The 25,086-nt window shown below is 45.0% G+C and overlaps 1 protein-coding gene across 1 annotated transcript in view; it reads right to left on the bottom strand.

Moving 5' to 3' along the window:
• Positions 1-1,919: 1,919 nt before the first annotated feature.
• Positions 1,920-25,086, bottom strand: part of MMS22L (MMS22 like, DNA repair protein) — a 147,817-nt gene continuing 124,650 nt past the window's right edge. Inside the window, exons 19-24 of the mRNA XM_073589524.1 lie at positions 23,689-23,858; positions 20,985-21,184; positions 19,795-19,961; positions 8,941-9,037; positions 6,317-6,484; positions 1,920-2,454 (exon numbers count right to left, since the gene is read on the bottom strand). Coding sequence (XP_073445625.1) covers positions 2,373-2,454; positions 6,317-6,484; positions 8,941-9,037; positions 19,795-19,961; positions 20,985-21,184; positions 23,689-23,858 — 884 coding nt within the window. The 3' untranslated portion in view covers positions 1,920-2,372. The remainder of the gene's footprint in view (positions 2,455-6,316; positions 6,485-8,940; positions 9,038-19,794; positions 19,962-20,984; positions 21,185-23,688; positions 23,859-25,086) is intronic.

The following is a 25,086-nucleotide window of genomic DNA, read 5'->3' as shown; positions in this document are numbered from 1 at the left end:
ATGGTTGAAAAGCAATGTCTGACTTTCATTTGTTTATTTTTTTAGATTTTTTTTTATTTATTAATACTTTTGTCAGATTCAAGATATTTCTGTCAACATTGTTGGTTTTTCTGTCATTAAATGAGGGGTACCAACAATTTTGACCACGTGTGTAGCTCCGCACCAGATGGAAGAAAATAGTCTCAAGTCTCGCTAGTTGGAAGTAGTTACTCTTGAAGTTAAAGTTCTCCTCCGAGGTTCTTTTTTATTCACCACTAGATAGGTATCAGTAATGGATGTTCACTGTAAGATACGCATCGGTGGTCTTCTGCTGTTCCAAGCGCTGCTCCACTTCTCAACTAATCGGAGTTGTAACCGACAGAGTCACGCTAGTGTTTGCTGGGCAGATCGGAAGTCACTTTTCAATACAAGCCTATGAAGCTCAGAACGAGGCACTCAAACTCACTTTGAGGGCTCGTTCACACCACCGTATTTTTGCTCCGATTGCTGTCCATGGAAAAAACTAATAGCACTAGGACCAATGTTACTCAATGGGACAGTGCAGATGAGTGATTTTTTTTCACTAACTGAAGCGGTGTGTGGGAAAAAAAAAATAAAAAAAAAAAAATCGCAGCATGCAACTTGGATGAGACTCACCTATCCAAGTCTATGGGTGCACAAAAAAAAAAAATCAGATGCCATACAGAGCCGCAGTATAACGGTTTTTTGTGGATACATTGTAACATAGGAAACTGTAAATAACCATGTAAATGATTAATAGTTGCTGCTGTAAAAATCCGATTAGATACCGACTGCACACAGATGACAAGTGAGAAAAAAAACTGGATAAAACACTGTATAATTTTTTATACACTTGTGTGAACCTTACCCTAAGGGCAGTTTCACACGTCCAGGTAATTCTGGTTCCGGAAAAACCGGTACCGGGGCTGTCCGTGTGCATACGTATGCCATCCGTGTGCGGTCTGTGTTTTTGAAAAATTATTTTCAATGTTAACCCTTTGACATTTAAAAACGCACACGGATTGCACACGGACAGCATCCATGTACGGTACGTGTTTACACGGACCCATTGACTTGTATGGGCCCGTGTGATCCGTGCTGTTGCACAAAAACGGACATGTCAGCGTGTTTTGCACACGGACACACGGTCCGTGAAAACACGCTGACATCTGCATAGACACATTCATTCGAATGTGTCTACATGTGTCAGTGTCTCCGGAACGTGAGAAAACTGTCACTACACGTACCGGAGACACTGACGGGTGAAACTGCCCAAGAGAGAGTAACGGTTAGCAGTGGCTTCAGGCAGGCTAGTCAGTGCTGCGGTCACAATATGGTGGAGGGACTGTAGAGACACCAGAAACAGTAGACGGCAACTGGTAAGTATTACTGCATACAGGAAACATACATTACTGATACCTAACCACTTTATTAACCCTTGCAACATATTTTAGCCATAGATATGGCAATAAAGGACAACAGCAAGTTGTAAAATGTTGTAATAAATGTTCTAATAACTAAGGCAGGTATGTCTATTTAATTGAAAAGTTCCAAACACCTACTTGCAAAATTTTAGATGATACAAAATATGGAAAACCTGTGAGAGCACAACACTAGGAGTTTGCCCGGCGCTGTCAGGAGCCGCTTACTTTCACATAGTAAGTGGGTCATGCCAGTGGTGGTACCACAAACCCAAACTACTGCTGAAAGACATGCACCATGGGCTGGTATCATGCATGTGGCCTACTCTAATGAACAGGACATGTGCATGATACCCCCCAGGCTGGCATTAGAAGCAAATTACAACAGTTGTCAAAAGATTAGCCTTGCTGCCCCTCCACAAAAAAGCCTGGATTTTCGTAAAAGTGGGCTAAATGGATAAATATTGGGCTAAAAAAATGAACAACACAACCAAGAAATTTTCTTATACAAGTTTATGACCGGTGATACATGAAAAGAGCATTTTTAGGTTGAGTGCAATAAAAGCAGATAGCAAAAATATGGAAGTCTTTGTATAAAATCTGATTTGTGGGATTAATATATTATTAAACATTTTGACTGATAAGTCGTCCACAGAATGACCAACAACATAATTGCGATGCACATAGAAAAAGTACTCTAGAAACACAACTTGTACAGTCATATTTACAAGAAGAACTACACAATCTTCTGGGAAGAAAAGGTTTGCTGCAGTTCTAATATGGAATGGATCATTTTACAAAAAAAAACAACCTGCTTTAAATTAAACGCAATATTCTTTTTAAAAGACGGCAACCAATACTGGTCTTAAACAATTCAGCCTCTCTGTGAAATGCAACTTCCACTGAACGTGAAAGTTTCGCTATTTCGGCGTTGTGGGCATTCCTAGAGGGCTAAAATCTTTCATTTTCCAGTGTCCGTAGCTCATCTTGTCCCTGTTCACCCAAGTGTGACAGCAATCTTCTATAAGCCTCCCTATGGAAGTGCAAAAAAAATTGGTTTAAAAACAGAAATATCTTTCTGACAAACCAAAGGTTGGCATGAAAGTAGAAAAGACTGGTTTTCCATTTATTTCAGCTGATGTTTAAGCAGTTTTACTTGCCAATGCCTATGTCCGCAATTTTCTGCCCTTTAAACTAAAGCATTTCTTACAACCTACTGTACCTTATTTCTGTAAGATTTCATCATGTTGGTTGGTAAATGGTCTCCTGAGGGTTTGTGCCTCTACATCAAAGTAATATGTACTGCACATCTAAAAAAGCTGGATGTCCCTTTCCATTTATTTAGATCTCCCCTACATGGACACCAATGCTTACAGTAACTTACCTGCACAGAGGCTGACCCTCTTATTCATACATTTGCATCAAACTAGACTTTTAATCCTGGATAGCATCTGGCCACACAGTAGCTTAGCCCTAGTATTACTTCATGACTGAGCTCTGATAGGCAGAGCTCTTGACAAGATTCTTTTCTATAGCGATCAGCGTTATTCTCTAACAAATTAAGCTCTAGGATTTGTGCACACATTTAAATGCCACTTTAATTTACAGCAGCATCTAAATGGTTAACAGCACTGCTCAGAGCTCACTGCTGTTAGATGCAGTTGCTGAGCCCACTCCATGCACCAGAACCTGACATGTACACCCTATGTCTGGAAGTGGTTAAACAAACACTTTACGTTCATATTTTCATAAAACTGAGAAACATATAAATTGTGTCTTAGGAGCTCTGTCTCTGCACAGTACTTGCGCACACAGCTCTACTGTATATACACACGCAGCGCTGCTATATAGCGCACACACAAACACAGAACTCTACAGTATATGCACACAGCTCTGCTACACAAACACTGTTACATCAAAAGAGACAGCTCAACTACATCCATCAAAACACATATACGGCTACAAACCCAGCGCAGACACATCATGTAAGCACACACAACCACGGTTTGAAGTTCCTTCCATGCATGCTACAGGGGACACGCAGAGTCCATGTATGTCTTGGTAGCTTTGTCTCATAACAGACACCAATCAGATTGATCGGTGTGGGTCAAGAAGAGGGAAAGCAGTTCTCTTAGTGATCAGAAAGGACACCATTCATCACAGGAAGATGCCTCTGAACTTTTAAACGTCCACACACTTTTTAGCAAGATTTTTTTTCTTGCTAAAAAGTGAGTCATATGGTACAGAAATAAGAGATATTTTAAGCTTAATTTAAACATTCACTCCTAGGTTTACTGGCACATTAATATAAGGTTGTGCTTAAGATATGTAAAGATAAATGCAATATATTTGTAAAGAAACTGCAGATTAATAGGTGCTTAAAGATTACACATGTTAAGTGGTAAAGCTTTATTTGATATTAAAGTTTTGCTTTGATTCCATGGGGGGGGAAAAAAGTACAAGTGCCATTTTCAATTCTGCACGTAAGTAACAACTGCGCTTATGGCATGACTATTTTAAAGAAAACTTTATGCGTCATAGCTAGCTAAGAAATTACCAACTACTTAGGCACCTGATAAATTGTGAGAATAGAAATTTCGCACATGACCTTAAAAAACAAACACAAAAAACCTTAACCCCTTAACGACCATTCATACGCCTTTTAATGGCGGGAGTTAAGGGTATTTATTCCCCAGCGTCGGAAATTCTCTGTGGTCTCGGCTATCGGGGGTACCTGAGAACCCCTGAGGACATGATTTGGATCGGTTTGTTGCGATCACCGTTATTCACGGAATAACGGCGACCGCAATAAAAAAGTCTGATTTCCCGTTAAACAAGGCTCGTTAAAGAGTCGACATTGACTTTTAGGATTGCTACTTCTAATAGGTGGCACTAGAGTTTTAGCTTTCTTCCTCTCTGAAGAGACAGTTTGCATATATCCCAGATGAGCATTGTGGCTTTAAGTCTCCTCATCTCAGCATGCATAGCATGTCAATCTCCGCAAGGAAAAACAATACTTCTTGGATATCTGTCAGACGCTTCGCACACTGCCAAACCAGATCTCACACTTTGCACTGATGAGTGGCAGTACCCCAAAACACAGTGTCTGCAAATTGAGTTTCTGGTTTGGCTTGTATCCTAAGTCATGTGACAAGGCTCGTTAAAGAATCGACATTGACTTTTAGGATTGCTACTTCCAATAGATGGCACTAGAGTTCTAGTCTTCTTTATCTCTGAAGAGACAGTTGGAAAAATGAGAAATCACTGGTGAACTTTTAACCCTTATAATGTCCTAACAAAAAAAATTATGTTTCCAAAATTGTGCTGATGTAAAGATGACATGTGGGAAATGTTATTTATTAACTATTTTGTGCGATATGACTCTCTGAATAAGGCTATGTGCCCACGTAGCGATTCTGAAGCAGAATAAACCTGAGCAGAATCGCACACCCTGCTCCCGGGAAAACGCATGCGGTTTTTGACGCGCTTTTGTAAGCGTTTGTCAAGCGTTTTTGCATGTGTTTTCCTAAGCGTTTTTGTGCATATAATTAATGGTATGCGGAATCATTAAAAATCAATTGGATGCTTTTCTTAAGCGTTACTGCAGCAAAATCGCTTGTCTAAAAGCGCTGCAGAAACGCTTAAAAACGCTACGTGGGCACACAGCCTTAAGGGTACAAAAATTAAAAGTTTGAAAATTGCATATCGAAGAAATGTTACCACTAACATCAAGTACAATATGTCTCGATAAAACAATCTCAGAATCAGCGGGATCCGTTGAAGCGTTCCAGAGTTATAACCTCATAAAGGGACAGTGGTCAGAATTGTAAAATTTGGCCTGGTCATTAAGTACAAAATTGGCTCTGTCACTAAGGCTAGTTTCACACTTGCTTTTTTTTGCAGTGCGTTTTTCCCGCAAAAAAACGCATTGAAAAAACGCATACAAAAGCATACAACTGCTGCGTTTTTTTCAAGCATTTTTATGAGCATGCATGAAAAAAACGCAGCGTTTTTATGCGTTTGTATGCGTTTTTACCGCGTTTGCGTTTTTTTCCAACATTAGGTGGCCCCTCACACTAACCCAAACCATGACTTTACTAACCCTAACCCTGACCCTAACCCTTAACCAAATCATACTTAACCCTAACCCAAACCCTAAACCCTAACCCTGACCCTAAACCCTGACCCTAACCCTGACCCTAACCCTTAACCAAATCATACTTAACCCTAACCCAAACCCTAACTAACCCTAACCCTGACCCTAACCCTGACCCTAACCCTGACCCTTAACAAAACCATACTTAACCCTAACCCTGACCCTTAACCAAACTATACTTAACCCTAACCCTGACCCTAACCCTGACCCTAACCCTTAACAAAACCATACTTAACCCTAACCCTGACCCTAACCCTGACCCTAACCCTTAACCAAACCATACTTAACCCTAACCCTGACCCAAACCCCAACCCTAACCCTGATCCTGACCCTAACCCCCCTTAACTAACCCTAACTCTAACCCAAACCCCTAAATTCCATGGTTAACAAAAAAAACCGCATGTGCAAAAAAACGCATACATGAGCATGCCAGTGCGCACATATGCGCATCCATAGGCTATAATGGCCATTTTTAGCGCAAAACGTGCGCATATGTGCGCATGCACTTTTTTGCAGGGCCAAAAAATGCAACATGCTGCGTCTGGAAAATACAAACGCACACCCCAAAAAAACGCAGCGCATGAAAATCGCATACATGCGCTTACAAGCGCGCAGGTATGCGCACCCATGTTAAATATAGGGGAAAAAACGCATGCGCACATATGCGTTTTTTTCCAGCGCTAAAAAACGCAAATGTGAAACCAGCCTAAGGGCTTAAAAAAATACCCGGCCACCTTACCTGGATGAAGCATTACGTCCAAGACCACGTTTATGTTCCGACTCTTTAAGGCTTTGACTGATGGTAGGAATCAGGCTGGCAACTAGCGACTGGTCTAAAACTGCAAGGGTCTCCAAAATGGAAAATATTTGATAGTCATATATGGTTATATTTTCCAGTATAAACTGTCTGTAGGGAAACAGAAATAGCCAAACCAATAGTTAGAATAGGTTTTAATAAAAATGTACGTTAAAAAAACCCAAAAAACTTTACAGCTAGGCTGACCGCACTCATTGCACATGTAATCTATGCATACTTAACATATAGCAGAAAAGCCATTGAAAAAAGTGTCAAGATTTTTGGAGAACACAGGGGTCCTCAGGTGTTCTATTTTTTGGATGGATACCTTAATTCTGACTTAACAGAGGCTGAAGAGCACATGCACCAGCACTGCACAGGACAGTGAGGATGAGGAGGACATGATTGAGCTTCAGGGAAACACAACAAAGATTTCTTTATTTATTTCTCAGTTTTAATTATACTTGGAGACAAACTAGAACCAAGAGCAACAGAAGATTATGGGAAGAATTTTTTTTTTTTTCCAAGCATTTGCTATGTTTAGTGTTCCTTCAAAGGGAATATGTCACTAGGTTTTTGCTGCCCCATCTGAGAGCAGCATGATGCAGGGACAGAGACACTGATTTCAGAGATGTGTAACTTATGGGCTGCTTGCTGCAGTTCTGATAAAGTCCCTGTCAGAACTACTACAGTCATGGCCAAAAGTTTTGAGAATGACACAAATATTAAATTTTACAAAGTCTACTGCTTCATTTTTTCTAATGGCAATTTGCATATACTCCAGAATGTTATAAAGAGTGATCAGCTTAACAGCAATTACTTGCAAAGTCAATATTTGCCTAGAAAATGAACTTTATCCCCCAAAACACATTTCAACATCATTGCAGCCCTGCCTTAAAAGGACCAGCTAACATCGTTTCAGTGATTGCTCCATTAACACAGGTGTGGAGGTTGATGAGGACAGGGCTGGAGATCAATCTATCATGATTAAGAGTGACACCACTGGACACTTTAAAAGGAGGCTGGTGCTTGGCATCATTGTTTCTCTTCTGTTAACCATGGTTATCTCTAAAGAAACACGTGCAGTCATCATAGCACTGTACAAAAATGGCCTAACAGGGAAGAGTATCGCAGCTAGAAAGATTGCACCTCAGTCAACAATCTATCGCATCATCAAGAACTTCAAGGAGAGAGGTTCCCTTGTTGCCAAAAAGGCTCCAGGGCGCCCAAAAAGACCAGCAAGCGCCAGGACCGTCTCTTAAAAGTGTTTCAGCTGCGGGATCAGCCACCAGCAGTGCAGAGCTTGCTCAGGAATGGCAGCAGGCAGGTGTGAGTGCATCTGCACGCACTGTGAGGCGGAGACTCTTGGAGCAAGGCCTGGTCTCAAGGAGGGAAGCAAAGAAGCCACTTCTCTCCAGGAAAAACATCATGGACAGACTGATATTCTGCAAGAGGTACAGGAAGTGGACTGCTGAGGACTGGGGTAAAGTCATTTTCTCTGATGAATCCCCTTTTCGATTGTTTGGGACATCTGGAAAACGGCTTATTCGGAGAAGACCAGGTGAGCGCTACCACCAGTCTTGTCTCATGCCAACTGTCAAGCATCCTGAAACCATTTATGTGTGGGGTTGCTTCTCAGCCAAGGGAATGGGCTCTCTCTCAGTCTTGCCTAAAAACACAGCCATGAATAAAGAATGGTACCAGAATGTCCTCCAAGAGCAACTTCTACCAACTGTCCAAGAGCAGTTTGGCGATCAACAATGCCTTTTTCAACATGATGGAGCACCTTGCCATAAAGCAAAGGTGATAACTAAATGGCTCAGGGAACAAAACATAGAGATTTTGGGACCATGGCCTGGAAACTCCCCAGATCTTAATCCCGTTGAGAACTTGTGGTCAATCATCAAGAGACGGGTGGACAAACAAAAACCTTCAAATTCAGACAAAATAAAACCATTGATTTTGCAAGAATGGACTGCTATCAGTCAGGATTTGATCCAGAAGTTGATTGAGAGCATGCCAGGGAGAATTGCTGAGGTCCTGAAGAAGGGTCAACACTGCAAATATTAACTTGCTCCATTAACTCATTCTAGCTGTCAATATAACCTTTTGCTACTCATAATATGATTGCAATTATATTTCTGTATGTGATAAAAACATCTGACAAACACACATAAAAACCAGAGGCCAGCAGATCATGTGAAAATATAATATTTGTGTCATTCTCAAAACTTTTGGCCATGACTGTAGATCTCTGAATGCTGAGCGCTGTATAACACCGTCCCCACAAGTGAGTGTCGGCTTTCTGTGCAAAATGTGAATAAGCAAAACACAGCCAATCAGTGGTGGGGTTATAGAGAATTTATGTGGAGGACTACCTGATAACAGGTTTACAAGTCCTCTAATGATAATCTACTGCTGATAAAACAGTGATTTTATCGAAAATATGGTAAGCAGCCCAGTAAGTAACACATCACTGGAATCATTGTCACTGTCTCTACGTTATGGAGTTCTCAGATTAGGTGGCAAAAACTTGATGACAGGTTCATTTTAAGCAATGATTGTACCTTAAGTTTGTTGTTAATCGAGTTGCAGCATCGCCTTGCGGTACAGCCTGAGAGCCTTCAACCATGTGCTGTAGTGCATCTGTAGAAAGCTTCTTAACTGAACGATCAAAGCATAAATCATCCGCAATGGTTACATATTTGCAAACTTACAATAATAATAATTTTCTTTCAATAACGCCGACATATTCTGCAGCACTTTACATTTTAGAGGGGACTTGTACACATAATAAACAATACTACATAACAATCACATAAATCAACAGAAACCAAGAGGAATGAGGGCCCTGCTCACAAGCTTACAATCTATGAGGAAATAGGGGAGACATGAAAGGTGGATGATAACAATTGCTTTCATTGTTCTGACCAGCCATAATGTAAGAAGTCGGGTGTTCATGTAATGCTGCATGAACCGGTTATCAGCCAGAATATATAAAAGTACAAACACAGAGGGCTATTAAATGCATAAGGCGTGTGAGAACATGATACAAGGAACCTAGTTATGGTAAAAATTTTGAATGGGCAACACAGGGATAACTAGGTTACTGCATTGAGGCCGTAGGCCAGTCTGAAGAAATGTGTTTTTAGGGCATGTTAAAACTGTGGGTATTGGGAATTGAATTATCCTGGGTAGTGCATTCAAAAAATTGGGGCAGCACGTAAGAAATCTTGGAGACGGAAGTGGGAGGTTCTGATTATTGAGGATGCTAACCTCAGGTCATTAGCAGGACGGAGGGCACAGGTAGGGTGGTAGGCAGACAAGGGAGAAGATGTAGGGTGATGCTGAACCGTGGAATGCTTTGTGAGTGAGAGTAATAAGTTTATACTGAATTCTGGTGTGGATGGGTAACCAGTGCAATGACTGGCACAAGGTAGAGGCATCGGTGTAACGGTTGGTGAGGAATATGATCGTGGCTGCAGCATTCAAGAAAGATTGGAGAGGGGAGAGTTTGACAAGAGGGAGACCGATTAGTAGAGAGTTACAATAGTCCAGACAAGAATGAATATGAGCAACAGTAAGAGTTTTTGCAGAGTCGAAAGTAAAAGGTCGAATTCTAGACATGTTTCTGAGGTGCAGATAACAAGATCGAGCCAGTGATCGCATGTGTGGGGTGAATGAATGCTCTGAAGTATAACCCCAAGAAAACGTGCATGTTGCTGGGGAGTAATGGCAGAACCACACACGGAGATGGCAATGTCGGGGATAGGTAGGTTAGTAGAGGGAGGAAACACAAGGAGTTCAGTTTTTGACAGGTTCAGTTTCAAATAGAGGGAGGACATGATGTTGGAGACCGCGGTAAGAAAATAACTGGTGCTTTGTAATAATGAAGGCGTAAGGTCAGGATTTGATGTGTATTATTGGGTGTCATCAGCATAGAGATGGTACTGGAAACCAAATCTACTGATTGTTTGTCCAATAGGGGCAGTATTCTAGGAGAAGAGGAGGGGGCCTAGGTCTGAACCTTGAGGAACCCCCAACAGTAAGGAGAAGATGAGAGGAGGAGCCAGCAAAAGATACAGTGAAGGAGCGGTCAGAGGTAGGAGAACCAGGAGAGAAAGGTATCTTTGAGGCCGATGGAGCGGAGCATAGTGAAGAGGAGCTGATGATCCACAGTATCAATTGCTGCAGAGAGACCCAGGAGAATTAGCATGAAGTAGTGACCATTAGAGTTAGCTATTAGTAGATCACTAGAGACTTTAGTGAGGAAAGATTTAGTAGACTGCAAAGAGCAGAACCTGGATTGAAGAGGGTCAAGAAGAGTTATCTGAGAGATAGCGGAGTAGACGGGAGTGGACCAAGCGTTCCAAGAGTTGAGATGAAGGGAAGATTACCGACAGGTCTACAGTTAGCAGCACAGTTTTGGTTGCGGGATGGTTTTTTAAGTAATGGATGTATTATGGCATGCTTAAATGAGAGAAAGATACTGGAAGAGAGGGGTTGAATATTTTTGTTAGGTGAATGGTGACTGCTGGGGAAATGGACTGGAGGAGATGTGACGGAATAGGGTCACTGGTGCAAGTAGTTGGAGCGAGAAGATGCAAGGAGCCTGATCACTTCTGTGGTTCAAAGTCAGAAAGTGAGCTAGATGCAGTGGGGGAGGGAGGAGAATCCATGGTATGAGGGGATTGGAAGAAAATTTCCTGTCGGATACGGTCAATTTTTTTATTTGAAATAATTGGTCAGATTATCAGCGCGAACAACTGTGGTTGGGACCTGCACTCTTGGGTTAAGTAGGGAATGAAAAGTGTCAAAAAGACGTTTAGGCTTATTAGATAGTGAGGTGATGAGGGTATTGAAATAGGTTTGTTTGAAGAGGTATGTCTTTCTTATACACCGGAGACCAGAACTGTACACAGTATTCCAAGTGTGGTCGCACTAGTGACTTATATAGTGGTAAAAACAGGATTTTTGGGTTGCTTACCGTAAAATCTGTTTTTCGGAGCCTTCATTGGGGGACACAGAGACCATGGGTGTATGCTGCTGCCACTAGGAGGCTGACACTATGCACAAACTCAAAATCAAACTTTTCGGATTTTGGCGCGCACGGCGCACCGTCAAAAGTGCGCAGCGCAGGTCAAAGCGCAACTAGCGCACGGCCTGCGCACGATCTGCGCACGATCTGCGCACCCTATGCTAAAGATAGGGTGCGCCGATCGCAGGCGCCGCTGTCCGCTAGTAGGCGGCGCTACAAGCAAGGGGCGGGCACACCGGGCAGAGAGCCGGCTCGGGGGCGGAGCTACCCAAGGCCGTGCGCGCGCTGAAAATGCGCTAATGTGAAACCAGCCTTAGTGAGAAAGCAGTAGGAGAAGTAACAGAATAGATTGAAAACAGAACAGACAACTCAAACCAACCAACATAACAGGAGTTGTAAAACATGGGAGGGTGCTGTGTCCCCCAATGAAGGCTCCGAGAAACAGATTTTACGGTAAGCAACCCAAAAATCCTGTTTTCTCGTTCGCCTTATTGGGGGACACAGAGATCATGGGACGTCCCAAAGCAGACCCTGGGGTGGGAAAAACAAACTTCCATCAGGCCAGCGGACTCACTACCGCAGCCTGCAGGATCCTTCTACCTAGGCTGGCATCCGCCGAAACGTAGGTATGGACCTTGTAGAATTTCACAAACGTGTGAACCGATGATCAGGTTGCAGCTTCGCAAAGCTGCAGCGCGGAAGCTCTGTGACGTACCGCCTAGGAGGCACCCACTGCCCGGGTAGAGTGCGCTCTAATTCCCGGAGGGACCACTCGATGTTTGACCCGGTAGGCCCCCAAAATTGCCGATCTGATCCAGCGAGCAATAGTAGCTTTGGAGGCCGGGTGACCTTTCCGCGCCCCATCTGGAATGATGCGGAAGACAGATTCTTTCTTCAAGAAGTCGTCCTAGTTAGGTAGACATTCATCGCCCTGACCAAGTCCAGCTTGTTCAAGGACCGCTCCCGGAGGGTGAGCTGGACCCGGACAAAAGGACGGGAGAACAATGTCCTCATTCAGGTTTAAAGTGGACACCACCTTAGGAAGGAAAGAGGGCGGAGGCCGCAGAACTACCTTGTCCTGGTAGAGTACCAAGAGGGCGGTAAGAGAGGGCCGCCAATTCCGACGCGCGCCAGATGGAGGTGATGGCTGCCAGAAAGGCTACTTTCCACGAAAGGAGAGAAAGGGAAACATCCCTGAGAGGTTTAAAGGAAGGACCTTGCAGAACCTCAAGAACCAGATTAAGATCCTATGGATCTACGGGCGCTCGGTACGGAGGAACCGTGTGAGCCACACCTTGACGGAAGGTTTTAACCTGAGGACGGGATGCCAACGTCTTCCGAAATAAAATGGACAGCGCCAACACTTGACCCTTTAAAGAGCTGAGGGCAAGACCCGCATCCAGCCCCGCTTGAAGGAACGCCAGGACAGAAGGGAGCGAAAAAACACATGGGCGGAATGTCATTGGTCTCGCACCAAGTGAAATAGTTCTTCCAAGTACGGCAATAAATCTTGGAAGACGATGGCTTCCTGGCTCGGATCATGGTATGAATAAATCGATCGGAAAATCCTGATGGTTGCAAAACCTCGGCCTCAACAGCCACGCCGTTAAATTGAGCGGCCGAGAATTGGGGTGGCAAATCGGACCTTGAGACAGCAGATCTGCTCAGTCTGGAAGCTTCCAGAGGGCGTCCGCGAGAAGGTTGGCGATGTCCGCGAACCAATCCCTACTGGGCCAATTCGGGACGAAGAGGAGGACTGAAATTCCTTCCGCCTTGATTTTCTTCAGCAGCCTGGGAAGAAGAGGCAGGGGAGGAAACCGGTAGGGGAGCTCGAACTGCAACCAAGGAATGGCCAGAGCGTCGGCGCCCACCGCGAGAGGATCTCGAGCCCTGGATACAAACCGTGGGACTTTCCTGTTGAGGCGAGAAGCTAGCAGATCTACGTCTGGGGTTCCCCACGACGGCAAGCTGAAGAAATACTTTCGGATGTAGGGACCACTCTCCCGCCGCGAGATCTTCTCGGCTGAGAAATCGGCGGCCCTATTGTCCACGCCGGGAATGTGTACCGCGGATATTGCCGGGACTGAAGCCTCCGCCCAATGAAGAATCTTGGACATTTCTGCCAGGGCTGAGACAATCCACGTCCCTCCCTGGCGTGTGACACATTGTCTGTCTGAATCCGGATAGGCAGTCCCCTGAGAAGTCTCTCCCAGTGAACGAGAGACAGATAAATCGCTCGTATCTCGAGGACGTTGAATGGCAGGGCTGACTCCTGAGTTGACCAACGACCCTGAACAGTGTGATTGCGGAACACTGCCCCCCCCAGCCGAGGAGGCTGGCATCCGTTGTCACAATCTGCCAGTGAAAGGGGAGGAATGACCGTCCTAGGGAGATGAGAGGAGACGTCAGCCACCAATTGAGGGACTGCTTGACACGGTTTGAAAGACGAAATGGGCTATCCAGGGAAAGGACAGACCTGTTCCACCGGGATAGGATGGCGAGTTGGAGAGGTCTGGAGTGAAATTGGGCAAAGGGGACCGCCTCTGTTGCCGCCACCATCTTTCCCAGGACTTTCATGGTCGTCCGGAGAGATGGAAGTCTCATGAGCTGCCGCCATCGTACATCCTGTTGCAGGGAGCCAACTTTCTCTTGAGGGAGAAAAACCCTCGATCGACGAGTGTCGAACAATAGACCCAGAAACACAAGACGTTGTGTCGGGACAAGACAGGACTTCTTTTCGTTGATGAGCCACCCGAAATTTGGCAGGTAAGACTTTGGCGAGCTTGACGAAAGGATGGAGCTTTGATCAGAATGTCGTCGAGGTACGGAAAAAGAACGAGACCTCTGATTCTCCACCAGGCCATCAACGCCGCCATGATCTCTGTAAATACTCTGGGTGCGGTGGCAAGACCGAACGGCAGTGCACAAAATTGGTAATGTTCCTGGCGAATCGCAGGAATTTCTGATGCCCGGAGAATATGGGAACATGTAGATAGGCATCTTGAATGTCTACTGAACACATGAACTCCTGCGTCTCCATGGAAGCGATTAACCAAAGAAACTCCATTCGGAAATGACGCAGTCGGGCTCTCCTGAGTAATTTGAGGTCCAAGATGGGGCGAACTGTCCCGCCTTTGTTCGGCACCACGAACAGGTTTGAATAAAACCCTGTGAAACGTTCTGATTCGGGAACGGGCACAATCACCCCGGAACGGAGGAGATAGGCGATGGATGCAAGAACCCCGGAACTAAGGCTGGATCTTTTGGAGGAAGGGACTCGAAGAAGCGATCCCGTGGACGAGAAATGAACTCTATCTTGTACCCTGAAGATACAAGCTCCCTGACCCAAGCGTCCTCTACTGAGGCCAGCCAGGTATCCCTGAAGAAACGGAGTTGACCTCCCAATTGGGAGGGACCCTCGGGAGTTCGTTGACAGTCATGCTGACGTGGACCATCCAGATCTGGACCTGGAGGGTCTGCCCTGGGAGGAGTGAGATCGCCAGGAGGGAGTGGGTCTGAAGGGCACCGTCTTTCTATCCTGGCGTACCTGTGGTCTCTGTTGGTTAGAGAAGTTCTCTGCCGTATTGAAGTGGCGGTAAGCCCGAAAGGGTCGAAACTGACGCCTTGGCGGGGGTCTGCGAGGTTTGGACTGAGGGAGGAGAGAACTCGTGCCTCCAGTGGCGTCCTTAATAATCTGGTCCAGCTGGGACCCAAAGAGACGCGCTCCCTGAAAAGGCAGATTGGTAAGAGACTTTTTAGAAGAAAAGTCCGCCTGCCAAGCCTTGAGCAAAATTGTACGTCGGATTGCCACAACGTTGCTTGACGCCTGAACAGCGCGAGACGCGGCATCCAAGGAAGCAGAAAGCAGATAATCCCCTGCATGGGAAATCTGGTTGGCCAGATCGGTCAATTGCTCTGGTTGGGCCTTATCTAGGATGCCCTTACAGAGATCCTCTGCCCAAGTGGCTATGGCCTTTGCCACCCAAGATGAGGCAAAGACTGGACATAGCGCCGCTGCAGCCACCGCGAATGCTGACTTTGCCAAGGATTCTATAATTCTATCAGTAGAATCCTTTAGTGACGCTACACCTGAAAGCGGGAGAACCGTGTTATTAGAACGTCTGGACACGTGTGCGTCCACCGACGGGGAAGCAGACCAGTTGTCAGTGAGCTCTTTAGCCAACGGATACAGCACGCTGAGACGCTTCCCTCTTTGAAATCGCCTGGACGGATTTTCTCTTTCCCTGGCAAGGATCTTGCCAAACTACGAGTGGAAGGCGAATACCCTGGATGGTGTTTCTGCCCGTCTGAACGAAACCTCCTGATCTGAGGATTTCGCAGGGGAGTCAGATATTTCGAAGGTGTGGTTAATCGCAGCAATGAGGTTCTGTACCGTAACCTTCATGTCCGCGTCCTGGTCAGAATCCAGCTCTAAAATCCCTTCAGAGGACATATCCGAGAACGCTTCACCTGACTCGGGTGAGGAGGCACGTGAGGGCGACTGCTGGGAAGGACTAGGTGCAGATGAGAGACCAGGAGAGGATTCCAGCCGTGGATCCTGCCTGGGCCTTTCGCGGCATCTGCTAGCTGGCTCAGATGGAACGTCTTGCGACCTGCTGGACCCTGCAGAAGTGTCCAGGGGCAACTTATCAAGAACGGCCAAATAGGGACTGAGACACCCTGGTGAGGTCTGCCACAGATTGTGAAAGGGACGAGGCCCAGCCAGGAATGGGGGGTTCGATTTCACGTGGCGCAGTAGATGGCTCCTGGACGGCATCCTGCTGAACGGGATTGCTGCAGTCCCGGCAGAAGGGAATTTGCGATTGCAAGAGGAGCATGCGAAAAAAAACAAAAAACCTGCGGATGTGCTGGAGGGTTGGGGGACAGAAAGGCAGGGTAGGGTGTCAGTCTGCAGTTGCAGAACTACTCACGGTCCGGTGTCCCCGAAAGATGGCATCTGCTGTAGTCTCCGGCTGTCAGGCTGCAAAGATGGCGGCAGCCTGATGTGAGGAATCAAAAAGCGCGGTCTCTGTGTAAGAAGAAAGGCGGAGCTAGCCGCCTGCACCAGAGGGAAGAACCGCCTCCTCCGCCTTCCCAGCCACAAGACTAGAGAGGCGGTGGGAGGGCTTAGGAACGGGTGGGAACGCAGCCGGCCTATGATAATGAACGGGAGGCGAGGCCACGACGGGCGCGAAGGCCCAAACTGAAGCCGGGGACTAAATTTGAAACGCCTATCAGCACGGGGCGGAGCGGAAGAACTGCGGCGCAGCCGCGTCCGCCCCTAAAGGAGACGCCGCCATAGCCCTGCTCCCAGATGCAACCCTCACAAGAATACCGGCGGTGGGGTGAAGAAGGCCCGCACTGCCGCCAGGGCCAAAAAGGGATGCGGCGACCGTCGGACGGCGCGAGCAGTGCGAGAATCTGCGGCGCTACTTTGGCGCCGCTCCCAGGTCATATTGTGGCTTTATGTTCCGGTGCTCCAATAAAGGTACCTTCTGTATCCCACGCTGTCTGCTCATCTTCTACGTATTCGTGCCTCGTCCAACCAACAGGCTCTGGTGGGCGAGTGGGTGGGAGGCGGGGGGCAAGGACCATCTGTTTTCGCTGGCACGACACCTGTGCTGAGCCTGTGGTCCGCAGGGAGAACTAAGAGGATACGGGGTGGCAGAACACGCCGTACTCATAGCCTCTTTGTGGGAGTACAGTTGTGACTCTTCACACTGTATCCCTCCTGGAACCTGAAAAGGAACGACGCACATCGAGGTAGATATGGGTCTAATGAAAGACCTGTGTCCACCTCCTACTGACACTAAGCTAAACTGAGGAACTTCCTGCCGGTCGGTGGGGTGTACACTGCGGAGGAGGAGCTAACCTTTTTTGTGCATAGTGTCAGCCTCCTAGTGGCAGCAGCATACACCCATGGTCTCGGTGTCCCCCAATAAGGCGAACGAGAAATTATGTTCTCCTCATGAGCATCTATGCCTCTTTTAATGCATCCCATTACTTATTTGCCTTTGCAGCAGCTGCCTGACACTGTCCACTAAATGTGAGTTTGTCATCCACCCATACATACACCCAGGTCTTTTTCAGTGACAGTTTTGCCCAGTGTTTTACAATTAAGCACATAATTATACATCTTGTTTGTTCTACCTAAGTGCATGACCTTACATTTAACCCCATTAAAGCTCATTTGCCATTTATCAGTCCAAGCTTCTAGTTTACATAAATCCTCCTGTAATATAACATTGTCCTCCTCTGTATTGATTACCCTGCAGAGTTTAGTGTCATCTGCAAATATTGAAATTCTACTCTCTATGCCCCCTACAAGGTCATTAATAAATATGTTAAAAAGAAGCGGGTCCAAAAATGACCCCTGTGGTACCCCACTGCTAACCGTGACCCAGTCCGAGTGTGCTCCATTAATAACCACCCTTTGTTTCCTATCCCTGAGCCAGCTCTTAACCCACTTACACATATTTTCTCCTATCCCCATAGTTCTCATTTTATGTATCAACCTTTTCTGTGGCACCGTGTCAAAAGCTTTTGAAAAGTCCATGTACACCACGTCCACTGCATTCCCTTGGTCCAGTCCGAAACTTACCTATTCATAAAAGCTTATCAGATTAGTCTGACAGGAACAGTCCCTTGTAAACCCATGTTAATATTGGGTCATGAGGTTATTCTTCTTCAGATACTCCAGTATAGTATCTCTTAGCAAACCCTCCAGGATTTTACCCACAGTTGAGATTAAACTTACTGGCCTATAATTTCTAAGTTCAGTTTTTGTCCCCTTTTTGAATATTGGCACCACATTTGCTATACGCCAGTCCTGTGGTACAGACCCAGTTATTATGGAATCTTTAAAGATTAAAAATAATGGTCTATCTTTGACTGTACTTAATTCCTGCAGTACTCGGGGGTGTATCCCATCTGGGCCCGGGGATTTGTCAATTTTAGTGATTTGTAGACGCAGCCGTACTTCGTGCTGGGTTAAGCAGGTGACATTTAATAGAGAATTTTTATCACTGATCAGGTTATCCATCATGGGATTTTCTTGTGTAAATACTGTTGAAAAAAAAGTCATTTCGCATATTGGCTTTTTCCTCATCCACCATTTCACCCAGACTATTTTTAAGGGGCCCAACACTATCATTTTTTAGCTTCTTACTATTTATGTAGTTAAAGAATATTTTGGGATTATTTTTACTTACTCTGGCAATGAGTCTCTCTATCTCAATCTTTGCTGCCTTGATTTGCTTTTCACAGAATCACTACCTACTCGCTTTCTCTAAATGCTTTCTTTTTGTCACTTATTGCTCCCCTTACAGCTCTATTTAACCATAGTGGGCTCCTCCTATTTCTAACATGTTTATTCCCATACGGCATATATTGTGCACAGGTCCTATTCAGGATGCTAATATACATCCCCCATGTTCTTTGTGTATTTTTATGTCTCAGATTATCGTCCCAGTTAATTGCACCAAGATGGTCTCTCATCCGTTGGAAATTTGCCTTCCTGAAATTTAGTGTCCTTGTAACCCCTCTAATACACATCTTATTAAAGGACACCTGATAACTTATTATTTTGTGATCACTCAACTCAACCCTTATATTTGATATGCGGTCAGGCCTGTTGGTTAATATTAGGTCTAGCAGTGCCCCCCGGATATAATGGATGAAATCTTCGGATAGATTAGATTTTCTCCACAGACATTCGGCGCACCTGGAGCACCACTGTAGGAAACGTGTTTGCAGCGTTTGCCAGGGTTGTCGCTGTCTGTGCAGAATTGTTCTATGTATAGGAGGTGCAGTATCATCGAGGGTACTTGGCAGTGTTTTGTTATAATGCTTCAGTGCAGAGTCAGGACATGAGAGTAATGACTTATGACAAACTCCCTATTAAGTGGACCAAACAGCACACTGTAAAGTTGTTTTGATCTAGAGCATCCAAGAATTGACAAAAAAAAACAACAAAACTGATAATGGTGGCGAAACCACTGCAAGAGGGATATATAAAAAAGGTCTACAGGCATTGTGTATATACAGCACAAGTGTCTATACTTAGAATCACCATAGACGTTTCAGGTCTGTGTGTAAAAACACAGTAACTGTAATCTCCGTTTGAGGCCTGCATTAACATACAGGTTGCAGACTATAAATTTGAAATATTCTGAAACCCTAATAACCTGAAGTCACAGTATAGAGACTGTTAGTGAAGCAAGAAGATGTGAGGAGTGGGAATAGAGTTGGAGTGACACAGGCTTTAAATCTACAGCATCAGTTGCATATAAATTCAACTACATATGCAAAGAAATAGTTTTGGTAGAAATCATGCTGACTTAATAGAAGGCCACAGTGTCTTTCAAATTTATATTTAGCTTACCCTGCGGCTCATTGACCAGTATCAAACACTTTAGAATCGATGGCAGAAGAGAATCAGCATCTGCAGCATCAATTGTCTTGGTTCTCTGGAACACATCCACTATGAATGACAGAATAGTGGCTAAACGAGGAGGTGGTGCATGACCTTTGAACTGCAAGTAGCCATCCCTAAAACAAAGAGACCCCAAGAGAAAAGACATAAGTGCGAGCAAGTTTTAGGGAGTAATTTGATAATGTATATTTTTTATTATAATATGAAATAACATTTAATGTTTGATCTGTCATCACTCCTGACATATTCGTCATTGTAAAAATATATTTTTCAAAAAACAACAAACTCTGGATCATTTTTTTAGAACTCTGAATTGTATGGCTCCTCTAATTCTCCCTGCATATTTATGAATACATTGACAACTGGGTGTTACCATTTCCCTTGATAACAGGGAACAATGTCAGCACTGATTGGACAATATCAGACTATGTACAGACACCCCCCCCCCCCAAGTGGTAACACCCAGAAGTTTATATTGCCATAAATGTTTATGAGGGGTCCTAGAGGAACCAGAAAATGCAGAGTTCTAAAAAAAAAAAAAAAAAAAAGGTCATATTATTGGAGATAAAATTAATTACTAAAACAGACAATTCTGGAGGGCAGATATGTTAAATTTCATTTAAAATATCCAAAACCAGAATGCTGGCTCAGTATATATCCATCAAGGGAGAAGCAGATGTGGGCTGTAACCCCCCAACAAAGCACAATCACAATTTGGATGAATTACCGTCTCTTTTTAATGGTCCCTATTTATGGTGAACGAACTTGCTCAGATAAGGTGTTATCCAAGTATCTCGGTTGTGCTTGAATAATACGTTCGAATCCTTGTGGCTGCTAGACAGCTGCAACACATGCAGGGATTACCTAACAAGTAGGCAATCCCCGCATGTGTTGCGGATGTCTAGCAGCCGTGGTGACTCAAACATATTACTCGAGCACGCCAAAGACACTCCGTTGGCCTTTTACGAGCCCGTTCACTAATCATTACTCATCTCTGGTCCCTATCCAAAAAGTAGGTGTCACATCATATATATGTTGTTCATGCTGATCACCATGTTACAAATACAATTAGACCAAATGACTTATATTAATAACGATAGATAAACCCCAGTGAACCTGACCATTCCATCTATGCTCACCGTATGACTTCCATAACAGTCCTTCTAAGGTTAGTTGTATGCGGGCTCAGAACAGAATCGCACAGAGCTAGCAGCATCGGGTGACTTCCTGATACAGAAGGTGCATTGGGAAGAAACCTTCCAAAATATTGTTGAATAGTCGTTTTTAACTGCTGTTTTACATAAGCAGCTTGGGACTGACGAGATATGATGGACAAACCCTAAAATGAAAAACATTAAATATGTTAAGAGTCTTCTATTTCTAAACTTCACCAGCAATGCAGATTTATTATATTCCTCAATTAGGAGGCATACTCTAGTTGGAATTTCTGTTACAAATCTGATAAAGGGATCCCTATTACAGTTTACATCCACTGTATAGATTGCAAAAAAGAAATGATATTTGCAATTTAGACACTTAAAGGGGTTGTCCACTACGAGGACAACCCCTTCATAAACTAAAAGTTCAGCTTCAATAAAATAAAACCTATACTCCCCTCCTGTGCGGACTCAATTATTTATTTATTTTACTCATTTATATAGCGCCACGGTGCTTTACAGAAATTATTGGCACTGTCCCCGATGGGGCTCTCAATCTAAATTCCCTATCAGTATGTCTTTGGAGTGTGGGAGGAAACCGGAGAACCCGGAGGAAACCCACGAAAAGGACATACAAACTCTTTGCAGATGTTGTCCTTGACAATTCCAGCTGTGTCGAAACTCGCAGTCCCGAGGCTATGATGCGGTGGAATGACATGTGATGCTCGGCACCCAATCAGCGATGGTGTCAATGTCTCCACCCTTGGACAAACTGAACATGAAGCGGCAGTCTGAGTTCAGCTGTAGCCCTGGCTTCCGCTTCGTGTTTTATTTGTCCAAAAGTGGAGAAAGTGACGCCAGCGTTGATTGAGAGCAGGCATCACATCACGGCAACACAACTCCGGAGAGAGGGAGTGCAGACACCGCAGGAACGTCGTCAGCATGGGAGGGGAGTATGGGATTTATTATTTTATCGGGGCCGAACATTTAGTATAAGAATAGGTTGTCCTAGCAGTGGACATACTCTTTAAAACTAACACAAAGCACTGATATTTACTTGCTTACTACAGTGCTAGCGGAAATTCACAGGGTATAGCATGGTGTGCGCCCACCTAATGAGCAGTGTGCGTGCTTAGTCACCATTGTCTCTGTAGTGGTGTAAACAGCAAATATTAGTCACTTATGATCTGAATAGTGGGTGTGATACGTAATGGCAAGCCAAGCCCCTTTAAATCTCAAATCCGCAATCTTAAGAGGTTTTTCCCATATTCATAAAATGGCTATTGCAACTCCAAACAATTTTCTTAACATTCTCAGCCGTTCTTGAGATTTTCAAATAAAGTCCGTGGAGCCTCATTTAAGAGTCTCAAACACGGGACTAGCCAGATCTTCCTCCAGGGAAAAACCCAGCCAAGGAGTGGCTCCTTTCTGAAACCACCATATTAAGTGGCCCTTTAAGTCAATATCCAGCTCTTTACGAGTTTACAGATATGAAAAGGGATACACCAAGGCCAGGTATCCATCCACAGACAGCTGTTTCGGGGTGTTGCCCCTCATCAGTGTGGAGTAGGATTCTGGCTTCCCTGGAGGAAGATCTGGCTAGTCCCGTGTTTGAGACTCTTAAATGAGGCTCCACGGACTTTATTTGCATATTCGTATTTCCCAGGGAGCATTGCACCTAGGATTTCACTGATTGAGCGCCTTTGCCGGCTGCCGCAGTGTTTTCTTTGACTGGTCTCCCTAAGGTCAGTGATTGTTTTGTGATGTTCTTGAGATATTGACACTTTTCTTTTGTACACAGCTCATTTGCCTTGGAGACCAATCACTGCTGCTAGACAGTATAACATAGAAAGTGCTTACAACCTTTTTTTTTTCCTCCTGTGAGCTTTTAAAACACTATTTTGAAGCTGGGTAGGATCAGTGGAGCCAACGGTTACCTCCTAAATCCTAGTCAGTTTAAGTCAGTGCTTTCCAGCTAGAAAGCAGCATTGGTTGGTCGTCCTGGGCAACAAGCTGTATCGAAAAGTAAGGTGCCGGCTGTCGTTCAGCGCTGGGGCATGGTTACAACTGCTGCTCACTATGTCCCGACTGGTGAATGAAGCTATGGGGCTGCATCTCTATTATTGAAAGCTGGAGGAATAAATGAAGATCTTTAGTGCTTAGCACACAGTTTTCATTGGGAGAGCCAGTAAGGTACCATTGGCAATCAGCAACATGTCATTTTAAAACAAGCATCCCACTACAGACTTTGTGGTACACAATCTGAATTTATATCACAACGTTCCTGTACTGCTCAGTTGGAGCTACCTCTAATACAAAGACAGGCGCACACATGCAGTTTTTGATTCATTTTTTTCTTCAGCCAAAACACAGGAATTTTGCTCTAGAGAAGGTCTCCGTGCCCGATTTCTACGTTTCTTACCCTTCAGATTCACTCTTGATTTTGGCATTAAATCCTGTATGTGCGATTCCAGCTTAAAAAGCAATTTTGGAATAAAACTATTGTGTCGACTATACAAGGAAATTTTCTTAAGGGAAGTTGAGGATGGAAAAATCCATAGACAGAAGGGAATGTTAAAGAACCGCATATGTCATCGTTACAGACTTTTTTTTGAAGCTTATAAAGCATTTTCTGCTCTTTCCTGGTCACCAGTTTTTAAAGAAAAATACATAATGAAATTTACACCTGTAGAAAGAGAGGGAGGGTCTCCCGTATAGCAGACAGCATGGCTGGCAGCAAACCCTTATCTTGCTGGAACAAGGCATGTGGTAAAAGCAGGTAATCAATGATGCGGAAGAGGAGCTGCTGTGCTTTGGAAGTGGCCAGAAGCAATGCCCAGTACCGTACAAGATATCCTGGAAAGCAGACAAGAAACAAGATAAAATAGCAGCACACAATTGCCTCTCTTGGCATGCCCGCAGGTGCCAATCACAGCCTTATTTTATAGTTCAAACATACTTTATATGACGGCAAGTGTGGCACCGGGAGTAAATCAGAGGATATTGGAACAGGCAAAAGATGAAGCCTGGCAGCTCTTTCAGGTTCTCAGCATTACTTTTCTTGTTTTATCAATTGACTTGGCTTCTAGTTATTGGAACACACATTTCTAAATTTATTATAAAAAATATATATATTCTTTACTTTCAAATTCCTTCGTAAGACACTTCATAGTGTGATCTACTCATAATAGATACCAGCAAGCCAAGATCAGATAAGACAAAAAAAAAAAAAAGATTATTTGCAAATTTTTGAAAATTGAAGGAAATTAAGGTAAAAAAAAGTTCTATATTTGGTCTAGGCTGTGCAGGTATGGTTATAGGAACTGTATGTAGGTGCTATTACGATAAAGCAGTATATGGCACTCCCTGCGAGGACTGGCCATGTTCCTGGCACTCCCCACAAGGGCTAGCCATGCTCCTGGCACTCCCCGAGAGGGCTGGCCATGCTCCTGGGACTCCCCGAGAGGGTTGGCCATGCTCCTGGGACTCCCCGAGAGGGCTAGCCATGCTCCTGGGTCTCCCCGAGAGGGCTGGCCATGCTCCTGGGTCTCCCCGAGAGGGCTGGCCATGCTCCTGGGTCTCCCCGAGAGGGCTGGCCATGCTCCTGGGACTCCCCGAGAGGGCTGGCCATGCTCCTGAGACTCCCCGAGAGGGCTGGCCATGCTCCTGGGACTCCCCGAGGGAGCTGGCCATGCTCCTGGCACTCCCCCGAGAGGGTTGGCCATGCTCCTGGCACTCCCCGAGAGGGTTGGCCATGCTCCTGGCACTCCCCGAGAGGGTTGGCCATGCTCCTGGCACTCCATGAGGGAGCTGGCCATGCTCCTGGCACTCCCCGAGGGAGCTGGCCATGCTCCTGGCACTCCCCGAGAGGGTTGGTCATGCTCCTGGCACTCCCCAAGAGGGTTGGCCATGCTCCTGGCACTCCCCGAGAGGGTTGGTTGTTACTTTGCATTCCCTCTTAGCATGTGAACCTAATAGGAAGCCAAAGCGACCTGTCAATTGAAAGGCATTAACGGTGACTGACAAGGACACAAGTCCAGGGAATATGCAGTAATTATACAGGTACTTATTGTCAGAAAGGTGA

The sequence above is a fragment of the Dendrobates tinctorius genome, unplaced genomic scaffold (genome assembly GCF_039654945.1).
Source record: "Dendrobates tinctorius isolate UK_male_01 unplaced genomic scaffold, ASM3965494v1 ptg000111l, whole genome shotgun sequence".
Lineage (NCBI taxonomy): Eukaryota > Metazoa > Chordata > Amphibia > Anura > Dendrobatidae > Dendrobates > Dendrobates tinctorius.
The sequence above is the reverse complement of the archived record's forward strand: the minus strand, read 5'-3'. Positions and strand labels throughout refer to the sequence as shown.